General features: G+C 43.4%; 1 protein-coding gene across 1 annotated transcript; it reads right to left on the minus strand.

The window, feature by feature from the left end:
* Positions 1-8: 8 nt before the first annotated feature.
* Positions 9-8,440, minus strand: LOC116400808 (creatine kinase M-type-like). The gene is made up of 4 exons (XM_031878872.1): positions 8,370-8,440; positions 5,590-5,802; positions 5,033-5,187; positions 9-3,177 (listed from the first exon to the last, which is right to left on the minus strand). The coding sequence occupies exons 2-4, from the start codon at positions 5,780-5,782 to the stop codon at positions 2,950-2,952; spliced, it is 576 nt and encodes a 191-aa protein (XP_031734732.1). The 5' UTR covers positions 5,783-5,802; positions 8,370-8,440; the 3' UTR covers positions 9-2,949.
* Positions 8,441-12,008: the final 3,568 nt, after the last annotated feature.

Genomic DNA, 12,008 nt, shown 5'->3' on the forward strand with positions numbered 1-12,008 from the left:
ACTGTGTGCAGATGAAAGGTGATTGGGAGGAAGGGTTACCATGGTTGTTGCTAGCGGCCAGGGAAGTAACGCAAGCAAGTACAGGATTTTGTCCTAATGAGCTGGTTTTTGGTCATACTGTGCGTGGTCCGTTGGCTGCGTTGCAAGGGGATTGGAGACAAACAGAGCCACCTAAAAATCTGGTGGAGTATGTCAATGGGTTCCGGCATAAAGTTTACGCAGCTGGGGAATTGGCAAAGTCGAAGTTGGCTAAAACACAGGATAAGATGAAACGCCTTTATGACCATGGAGCTGAGCATCAGGTGTTCAGTACAGGCGACCAAGTTTTGGCTTTGTTGCCCATTATAAATTCGCCATTTAACGCTAAGTTTATGGGTCCCTATACTGTAGTGAAACAGATTTCAGAGCAGAACTATCTTATTGCCACACCAGACCGTCGAAAACATCACCAACTGTGCCATGTTAATCTGTTGAAAGCATATCATGCACGTTCGTCTCAGGAGCGGAGCGTAGGGATGGATAGCGCTCACCCGGCGTGTGTAGGCAACACGACGTCATCGGGTAGGGAGCATGTTTGTGAGGATGGTTTGCCTAATCCGGATTCAGCGTTGCTAACAGGCCGATTGAAAAACTCTGAAGTTCTGCAGAGCTTAGACAGTGTCCTTGACCACTTGTCTGTTTCACAACACACAGAGCTATCCGAGCTTATCAGGGGGTATCCAATGTTGTTTGGGGATGTTCCATCTTGTACACACATGATATCGACATAGGAGATGCAAAGCCGATAAGACAGCGATTTTATCGAGTCAGTGCGGTAAAGCGTTCATTTTTAGATTCTGAAGTTGAGTATATGCTGAAGAACGGCATCGCTGAACCGTCATCCTCAAGCTGGGCGTCACATTGTTTGCTCGTACCAAAAGCGGACAATACCCCTCGGTTTTGTTCGGATTTTAGGAAAGTCAACAGTGTCACTAAACCAGACTCTTACCCCCTACCTCGCATGGATGATTGCGTTGATCAGGTTGGTGCTGCAAAATACATCAGCAAATTTGATCTGTTAAAGGGTTATTGGCAGGCCCCTTTATCCCAAAGGGCGCGTGAAATGGCAGCGTTTATTACTCCAACTGGGCTGTATTCTTACTCTGTCATGCCTTACGGGTTGCGAAACGCACCTGCTACGTTCCAACGACTTATGAATATGGTTGTTCGTGGGTTAGAAGGCTGTGCAGTGTATATAGACGATGTCGTTGTGTACTCAGATTCGCGGTCTTCACACATGGAGCGTGTAAAAGCGTTGTTCGGTCGCTTACTTGAGGCTCGCCTTACTGTTAATCTGGCGAAGTGTGAGTTTGCTAAAGCAACCGTGACATACCTGGGTCGACAGGTCGGGCAAGGAGAGGTGCGCCCTCTGCGGGCAAAGGTGCAAGCCATGGACCGGTATCCGCCGCCGGCAACAAAGAAAGAACTGATGAAATTTTTAGGTTTGGTTGGTTATTATAGAGCTTTCTGTCGTAACTTTTCGACTGTAGTGGCGCCGGTGACAGACCTACTGAAGGGTAAGGTGGAGTATATTTGGTCCGCTGGTTGTCAAAGGGCTTTCGATGCTGTAAAGCTGATCCTTTGTGATTCTCCGGTTCTCGCTGCACCACGAATGGATAGCAGTTTTAAACTGCAAGTTGATGCCAGTCACGTGGGTGCAGGTGGGGTGCTGATGCAAGAGGACGAATTGGGTATTGACAGACCCGTGAGTTTCTTCTCCAAGAAGTTCAACAAGCACCAGTTAAACTATTCCGTAATAGAAAAAGAAGCTTTGGCGTTGATTTGGTCATTACAGCAGTTTGAGGTGTATGTGGGTTCAGGGCCTGTGGTAGTTTACACGGACCACAACCCTTTAACATTTTTGAACTCACTACACTGTCCAAATCAGAGACTCATAGGATGGTCCCTGTTTTTTCAGGCATACTCTCGAGATACGTCACATTAAAGGGAAGGACAATATTGTTGCTGACGCATTGTCCAGGGCCCCATGTCAGTAATTGTGCATCATGTTTCTTTCAACTTTGTTGTCTGTCTCTCTTAAAGATTGCTTCAAGGTACCAGTAGCTGAGATGGGAGATGACGAAGTAGCTGAAGGAATGAGATGTGGGCATGGGTGATGTCCAGGGGCCTGTGGGGACCCTGTCTTTATGGGGGGGGTGACGGCCCAGGGCCATCAGGAAGATTGGAGGCAGCTGGCCAACACCTTTGCCCTACAAGGCCCGCCCCATCCGGTAGGGGGGCTGGCTTCTTTTCCCTGACACCTGGTGTGCTACACGGAGTGTTTAGAGGGAGCAGTTACACCATCTGGGATGCTGCGAGAATGCTCTCCTGTTGTGCACTTTGAACTGTCCCGACCTTTTTCTAATAAAGGTGGTTTCTTTATTTAGCACCGTGCCTGAGTTTTCGTTACGTTTTGTTGTGGTTCAAGAGCCAGACCATAACAATGTGTGTGTATATCTATATCTATATAGATAGACAGACAGATAGAGATATCTATCTATCCCTGATGGCTCTATAAACCCACATATGAACCAGGACCTGATGGCTCTATTTGTTTTGATTGGTTGTTAGTTTAGATTGTATTCTTTAAATAAATGTGTATTTATTACTTTTATCACTCATCTTCGTTACCTTATGTTGGAGCCGGGTTGTAACAATAGATAATGTGCTGCTGGTTTCAGCCGGTCTGGTTCTCTTTAGTCTCCTTCGGAGGTGAAGCAGGTCTCAGATCCTCATTAAGAGTCTCAGCTCAACTTAGAGTTATATAACACAGGATCATTGAGGCATGCTGGGTAAAAACACCTACTGACACGCTTACTGAGGCATGCTGGGTAAACATCTACTGACTGAGGATCACTGAGGCATGCTGGGTAAACATCTCAATAAAGACGGATTAAGGGTGTATCTGTTTCAGCTCTTCATCACAACTTCTAACTGGTTTTCACTATGTTTTAAAACTGGTTTAAAGAGCATTAAAGAGCAGGAAACAGGAAGTGATGTCATACTTTCCAGGGAGAGGTTTTCGATGGCTCGGCGTTCTCCGCGGCTGCAGTGAGGCGGCAGACAGAAGCCTCGGATACTCCGACCGGTCCGGACCCGGGAGCTCAGAACGTAGTCTGGATCCAGATCGTCTCCTCCCTGAAACACAGTAGACCATCAGTAGAGACCAGAATAGACCAGAAGAGACCAGTAGAGACCAACAACTAAACAGAACTAACTCTATGTCCAATTGTTCAGGTCAGTCTGTTTACTTACAGGTTGTCATTGTTCAGGGCCCCGTTCCTCGTACGTGGTTCAACTAAGTCGATCAAATGTCCTATTAGCAGCCTAAATTAACGAGATGATTGAAGTCAGGCTATGTCGGTTTCTCCAAGGCTGATCCTCTCAAACAGTCTCGTTAATTGGAACCAGACGATCAGGATCAGGATAATTGTGCGTGCCCGTCCTACTTCAAAAGGGGGAAGCGTCGATCACCGAAACCATGATTTTCTAACAGTACAATGTTAAATAAAGTCAAAGAAAGAGCCTCTTTTTACTCCGCTGACGAGCAGGAGATGATCATGAACGCATATGAGGAATTCAAGACCATAATCACGGCTAAATATAACACCACCACCGCTGCGAGGGCTAGACAAGAAGCACGCAAAATATCACAGACAAGTTAAATGCGTAAGTGTATCGGCTCATTTGAATGCCTCATCACCCCAATCAATCAGATGATATGTCTTTAAATGAGCTGCTGGCAGTAGGCTTAATGAATGCATCATCCAATGAGATCTATAGCGACAATAATGATGTCAACTCTTTCAGAATAAGTAATAAAAACAAGCCCAAAGAGTATCTAACTGATACTCATTAATATGAGGATATATGTACTGTATGCCCTCATGTATCATGTACTATATATATATATGTGTATATACATGTATGTGTAGATCACCATATAGAACTAGTTTGAATATGTGTGTGTGAATCTGTGTGTGGGCGGATCAGTGTGTGTGTGTGTATTATTCATCATCAGACATTCAATCAACTGAAGCAGTGAAGATAAATAGTGTGTGATTCTCTCTGTTCTTATCATGAGTCCACCTTCATCATGTTCTACAGTAATGATAAGCTGGTGTACTAATAACACTGTCATATCATTATGAGTGCTTTAACCCTCATGTATGCAACGCAGCCATCAAGAGGACATGGGAGCAAGTAAACACTAACACACACACATTACTCAGAATGCTGAGTCAGTACAATATGTGCCATGGTGATGTAATGAACACATCCATAAGTTTATTAAGCGCCGAATAAACTTTACCAACAGCACGGCATGCAGCGGCTTTCCCCATGTTCTCCGCATCGCCGACACTGTACAACAATGTACCACTCGCAGAACAGCTCAAGGCTGCATCCAGTGTGTGAGACATCAGTGCTCGGCTGCAGCGTGTGGTGTTCAATGTATGCTCCAGAAGGTCTGTAAATAAATGATTCCTTGTGGGCAGAATGGATAGCGCTCGTATAGGAAGTCATCGTGATGTGATAACGGATCTTGGCGATGTGGAAGAACTCTCTCCCTATAAAACGCTAATCTAACTAATATCCTCCATCATCAGTGGATCTCTGAGGAAGGGAGCTGTACATTAATGCAATAGAGGCTTCTTAGTTTGCTCAGCTGCTTTAATGGATCACCGTGTGTCTCACTTTACATGCATTTCCGGAACTCCCGTATAACCCCCGGTATATGCGCAAGCGCATTAGACTACCGTATGTGACAGGAGCTGCCATGTTTTCCGGGGGAGTGGCAGCTTATCCAGCTACCTTCAGTTAGCCTGCGCTGGAGCAGCTTCAAGCTTATGGATGTGTTGCCATGGTGATTTTGCCAAACTTGCTTCGTGGAACCGAAAAGCCCGATTTATGTAATCTTATCCTGAATTTTATCCGGCTAACTCAGTTAGCCACGTACGAGGAACGGGGCCCAGGTTCTATTGTTGTTGTTTACCTGCAGGTTGTCATGGTTCATGTCGGTCTTGTGTTTGTCTGATGGTTTGTATCCTCCATGGCGGTCTTCGATCACCGGGTCCAGCAGCTCCTTAAAGACCTCGTATGTCTCTTCGTCTCCGGCGACACAGCCCACCGTCATGATGAACGGGTGACCTGCAGGGACACAAAATGGCCGATCGATCGTTTCCTGTTCAGCACCAAATTTCTGACTCGGGTCTCGGGTTGTTTCTGTGTTTGCTTTCTCTATTCAGTGATTTGATTCAGGAGATCAGATAGGAAGTACTCACAACGTCACTGTGGAGGAATTAACGAGCAGAAATTAACCTGATCGTAACGAGTCAATCCAATTAAGAAGTTATCAAGCTGCAGCTGAAGGAACACGATCTCTCTGTGTGAAAGAGACCTGGCTGTGAGGGCTTACCTGGTGTAGATAAGGGGTTACCTGGTGTAGATAAGAGGGGGTTACCTGGTGTAGATAAGAGGGGGTTACCTGGTCTGTGTTTGATGGAACCTGGTCCAGGATGCTACCTGGTTTACAGAAGTGTAACTTGGTACCTGGGTTGTCCACGCCGGTCTGGATGAGGTCGTCCAAGGTGAATCCGCTGGGCGTTTCCTTGTCCCTCAGGTTGTCGTACATTTCAGGTGTGAGCACCTTGGCCATGTGGTTGTTGTGCTGGCTGAGGTCGGGGTACTCCTGCTCCGACGAGTAGTTCATCTTCAGTTTGTTGTGGGTGTTTCCGAAAGGCATGATGACGTCCGGCTGCTGACCTGGGAACAGTTTAAAGGAATGAGCTTCTGACGTCAGTTTATTGGCAGAATAACTCAATAAACTGTCAAACTAACGTTTAACTGAGTTTAATAACGTTTAACTGTGAGTTTATTAACAGTTTATTAACGTTTAACTGTGAGTTTATTAACGTTTAACTGTGAGTTTATTAACGTTTCACTGTGAGTTTATTAACAGTTTAACTGAGTTTATTAACAGTTTAACTGAGTTTATTAACAGTTTAACTGTACGTTTTTTTTAACAGTTTATTAATGTTTGACTGAGTTTATGAACAGTTTATTAACGTTTAACTGTACGTTTATTAACTGTCTAACTGTCGTTTTAAATCCGTCATCAGATTTTTGATGCATGACCAGCTCCGAACTAAAGGCTCCTTAAATACAGCCTGACGTCATTGAATCATCTTTTTCTTTTCTCCATCAAACCGTTTGTCATCTTTAACGAACTGCGCATGCTCAGGTCGGTTGTATTTCGATGTACTTTAACGGGATGATGACGGATTATGAACCTGTTGATCTGGGACCGGTTTGAAGGTGACCGAGCTCTGCAGGGTTAACCCCGGTCTCGTGCTGCGTCACTGATCCCCTCCAGGGGATCCCGATCCGGTCCGGGCCGAACCGGGTCATTTACCTGCAGAGGTTCTGATGCAGCAGCTGGTCTGAACCACAAACTAGATCCTGGATCAGTTCAGGGACACATTAAGATGAAGGTTAAATACACACACACAGACACACACACACACTTTTATTTTCATATTTTTATATTGTGTGATGAAGATTGTTAATGAAAAATGCTAATAATATTATTCATAATGTTGTTATTCATATTATTATTAGTATTATTTATTATTATTATTATTGGAAATACTATTATTATATCATTATTATTACCAATAGTATTACTATTCATAATAATACTGTCTAAATGTTTACATATTCAGTAGAATTAGTAATAAAGTATTTAGCTGATTTTGTTTGTATAATTATATTTTATATACAAGATTTAACAAAGATTAACATTTCAATAACTTAAATATACAGTGGGTACGGAAAGTATTCAGACCCCTTTAAATTTTTCACTCTTTGTTTCATTGCAGCCATTTGCTAAAATCAAAAAAGTTCATTTTATTTCTCATTAATGTACACTCCACCCCATCTTGACAGAAAAAAACAAATGTAGAAATTTTTGCAAATTTATTAAAAAAGAAAAACTGAAATATCACATGGTCATAAGTATTCAGTCGACCTCATGATTCTCATTTGCTCTGACTAGCACTGTGAGCTGTAAGGTCTTATATAGACAGGTGTGTGCCTTTCCTAATCAAGTCCAATCAGTTTAATTAAACACAGCTGGACTCCAATGAAGGAGTAGAACCATCTCAAGGAGGATCAGAAGAAATGGACAGCATGCGAGTTAAATATGAGTGTCACAGTAAAGGGTCTGAATACTTATGACCATGTGATATTTCAGTTTTTCTTTTTTAATAAATTTGCAAAAATTTCTACATTTCTGTTTTTTCTTTGTTAAATCTTGTATATAAAATATAATTATACAAACAAAATCAGCTAAATACTGTATTACTAATTCTACTGAATATGTAAACATTTAGACAGTATTATTATGAATAATAATACTATTGGTAATAATAATGATATAATAATAATAGTATTACCAATAATAATAATAATAATATGAATAACAACATTATGAATAATATTATTAGCATTTTTCATTAACAATCTTCATCACACAATTTAAAAATCTGAAAATAAAAGTGTGTGTGTGTGTGTTAATGTGCCTGCATGTGTGTGTGAGTGTGTGTCTGTGTTAATGTGTGTGTCTGTGTGTTAATGTGTGTGTGTGTGTCTGTGTGTGTGTGTATTTAACCTTCATCTTAATGTGTCCCTGAAATGATCCAGGATCTAGTTTGTGGTTCAGACCAGCTGCTGCATCAGAACCTCTGCAGGTAAATGACCCGGTTCGGCCCGGACTGGATCGGGATCCCCTGGAGGGGATCAGTGACGCAGCACGAGACCGGGATTAACCCTGCAGAGCTCGGTCACCTTCAAACCGGTCCCAGATCAACGGGTTCATAATCCGTCATCATCCCGTTAAAGTACATCGAAATACAACCGACCTGAGCATGCGCAGTTCGTTAAAGATGACAAACGGTTTGATGGAGAAAAGAAAAAGATGATTCAATGACGTCAGGCTGTATTTAAGGAGCCTTTAGTTCGGAGCTGGGCATTAAATCGCAGATGCGTTAAAATAATCTGCGCAGCACCTGCAGGACGCACTGCAAGGTCGTTGGGATGCAGCCAGACAGACAGGCTGCAGACAGACAGGCTCTGTGCAGCACAGCGGCATGCAAACAACCGATACACATCCAACGAGCAGCCTGTCTGTCTGCCCGCAGCCTCTTTTGTCCCGTTAACCCCCCAGCTCTCTGAGACCCTCTGACGTGTCTTATGCCTCCTCCCGCGTGATGAGCCGACCACCGGGAGCATCGATGATCTGATCAGCTGTGATTGGTTAGAGGTGTTCTTACCTGTTCGTTAGGTCTGATGTGAAGAGGTCTGAAGCGGATCTGGTTCTGCTGCTGCTGATTAAATAGGTTATCAGCCTTTTATACCCGCCCCCCGCTCCTGATTGGCTCCTATTTACAGTCCATTCATTCCATTGGACAGAGAGGCTCTGGAGGTCACGTGCTCTCTCTCTCTCTCTCTCTCTCTCTCTCTCTCTCTCTCTCTCTCTCTCTCTCTCTCTCTCTCTCTCTCTCTCTGTCTGTCTCTGTATCTCTCTCGCCCTCTCTCTCTGCAGGCTAAGTTCCTGCCTCAGTGCCTCTGAGCAACATCTAGTGTCTGTAATAACAGTAGGACAGTCTAGTGTCTGTGGTTAGTCCAGGTGTCTGTAATAACAGCAGGACAGCCTAGTGTCTGGTTAGTTCAGGTGTCTGTAATAACAGTAGGACAGCCTAGTGTCTGGTTAGTCCAGGTGTCTGTAATAACAGCAGGACAGTCTAGTGTCTGTGGCTAGTTCAGGTGTCTGTAATAACAGCAGGACAGTCTAGTGTCTGTGGTTAGTCTAGGTGTCTGTAATAACAGTAGGACAGTCTAGTGTCTGTGGTTAGTCCAGTGTCTGTAATAACAGTAGGACAGTCTAGTGTCTGTAGTTAGTCCAGGTGTCTGTAATAACAGCAGGACAGTCTAGTGTCTGTGGTTAGTCCAGTGTCTGTAATAACAGTAGGACAGTCTAATGTCTGTGGTTAGTTCSRGTGTCTGTAATAACAGYAGGACAGTCTAGTGTCTGGTTAGTTCAGGTGTCTGTAATAACAGTAGGACAGTCTAGTGTCTGTAGTTAGTCCAGGTGTCTGTAATAACAGTAGGACAGCCTAGTGTCTGTGGTTAGTCCAGTGTCTGTAATAACAGCAGGACAGTCTAGTGTCTGTGGTTAGTCCAGGTGTCTGTAATAACAGCAGGACAGCCTAGTGTCTGTGGTTAGTCCAGGTGTCTGTAATAACAGCAGAACAGCCTAGTGTCTGTGGTTATTTCAGGTGTCTGTAATAACAGTAGGACAGTCGAATGTCTGTGGTTATTCCAAGTGTCTGTAATAACAGTAGGACAGAGTGATGTCGTCGTTACAGCTGTTTGAAGGTCGACCTCTACAGCTCTGTATTGTCACTAAACCACGCCCACTTTAAGTCGTTCAATCACACCTTGGATTAAATGTAAATCCCTCTGAAACACGGAGGGGGGGATGGGCGGCCTGGTGGTGACAAAGCACTTTCTACTGCAGCTTTAAATTATTTATCACTTACAGGAGGGTGTGTGTGTGTGTGTGTGTGTGTGTGTTAATGTGTGTGATTGTGTGTGTACAGATTAGTTGCTGTAACAGGATCTAGTTGCTTTAACTGGATCTAGTTGCTTTAACTGGATGTAGTTGCTTTAACTGGATCTAGTTGATTTAACTGGATATAGTTGCTGTAACTGGATCTAGTTGTTGTAACGGGATGTAGTTGCGTTGCCGTGAGATATCACCTGGTTCAGGTTCCTGTTTGACCTCCTTCAGGGTCACCAGGGGTACATCCCAAGTATATGAATACTTCTCAAGTCTCTTAATTGCATCCCTGTTTCCCTCACTTGTGTCCTTTCCTTGCGTCTTAGTCCCTCCCACCAGGGATGCATGGAGGAAACCATGCGAGGAGAGAGGAAACGAGGAAATATGTTTTAAGAGACATGAGACGTCCTTTCCTCAGTTGCGTCACGTGAAGCGACGTCTGTTTCTGATGATGGTGTTGATGATCACAGCTGATCAGCTGATGACAGCTGAATCAGCTGTCAGTCGGCTTTAACAGCTGGAGAGACTTTTGATAAGTTAGTGTCTGTTCACATGATCACTGTACTTAATAATAGTAACTAATAATACTAATAACTAATAAAGACACAGTAATCACCACTGTAGAGGTGTTTCTCTCTGTAGTCTGTTAACAAGCTGTGTCCTGTGTTCTGTTTATAAGATCAGGATCCATTTCTACCGGCGGGATGCGATCGTCTTATTTATGAATTATTTGCGTCTGTACATTTAGAAATTCAGATTATGACGTCATTATTAAATAACCCAGAATATGATTATTGTTTCTCTTCAATGATAAAACTCATCAAACACTCAGGAATGATGTATAAAGTGTTTAGTCTCTCAGCTCTCTCTGACTTTAATTGTTTCCATAATAAAGTTATTGAGGGAAACATCAGATCATGAAAACACAAATCTTTCTAATAAATGAAGAAAGTTGTTTGTGGTCCTTTTGTTGTTCAGACTACAATGAACATTTATTTAAACCAGATGTTGAATCAGAAACCTAATCAAATATAAACTAGAGTTTAATCTGTGATCCGTCTTCACTCTGGTGTTAAACTCAGTCATCAGTCCGATCGGCTGCAGCGTCCAATCACATGACTGATGAACAATAAGGGGGTGTGTTGGCCGTTAAAAGACTTCTTGGAAGTCTGTTCTCCTGGTTCCTCGCTCATGGCTCCTCCGAGGTCCCTCCTCCATCCTCCATCCTCACTCCTCCGAGCTACATCAGAGCTTTGGGACGGCCGTCAATATGGCGGCGCAGAAACAACTTCCGGTTCAAGAGAGGATCGAGGAAACGACAATTAAGAGACTTGGGATGTACTCCTGGTGGTTCTGAGGTTGTGTTTTCCTTCCTGAGCTTCCGTATTTCAGTGATTGTCACTGATTACATCATCACAGGCCCTGCCCCCTCTTGACACACCTCCACCTGCTGGTTCTACAGTGATGGTGAGAACAGAGGCCCAAACCCAATGTCCCCCCTAATATTCTCTGATTTCATGTTTATTTTTGTTCCATCTTTAACCCTTAATGTTTCTGAGTACATGTAATACTCCAGGCTGAACAGACGTGAGCCGTCCTCTTTGTTTACCTTTTTCTTTACGTCTCCATGCGTCCACTGGTTACCCCGTGTTTAACTTCAGATTGCAATGATTTGTGGGTAATTCCCTTAGGCTAAGGGTTCGTAAAGGGATCAAAAGACTCAAACACTTGACAATCTGACAGTGGGACAGCCCTAAACCCTCACGGACTAAATACATATACACATATACATAAATATGTATATATGTGTATATGAAGATGAAGACATCAGGTGATGAGAGCTGAATACAAACCAGATCCTCCTCCCCTCCCCCATCCTCCATCAGCCTGAAGAGAGGCTACAGCCCGACTCAGCCCCCCCCCCCCTGTCATTTCTTCATGACCGAACACAGTGAAGGGGGGGTGTACTTCTATCTATACCGACCATGACACCTGCTATCTCCTGATAACTCCCAGTATATAAACCTAGTATGTCCAAGTATATAAACCTAGTATCTCCAAGTATATAAATCTAGTATCTCCCAGTATATAAACCTAGTATCTCCCAGTATATAAATCTAGTATCTCCCAGTATATAAACCTAGTATCTCCCAGTATGTAAACCTAGTATCTCCCTGTATATAAACCTAGTATCTCCCAGTATGTAAACCTAGTATCTCCCTGTATGTAAACCTAGTATCTCCCAGTATATAAACCTAGTATCTCCCAGTATGTAAACCTAGTATCTCCCAGTATGTAAACCTAGTATCTCCCTGTATATAAACCTAGTATCTCCCAGTATATAAACCTA

Source organism: Anarrhichthys ocellatus, unplaced genomic scaffold (assembly GCF_004355925.1).
Source record: "Anarrhichthys ocellatus isolate YVR2014 unplaced genomic scaffold, GSC_Weel_1.0 scaffold208, whole genome shotgun sequence".
Lineage (NCBI taxonomy): Eukaryota > Metazoa > Chordata > Actinopteri > Perciformes > Anarhichadidae > Anarrhichthys > Anarrhichthys ocellatus.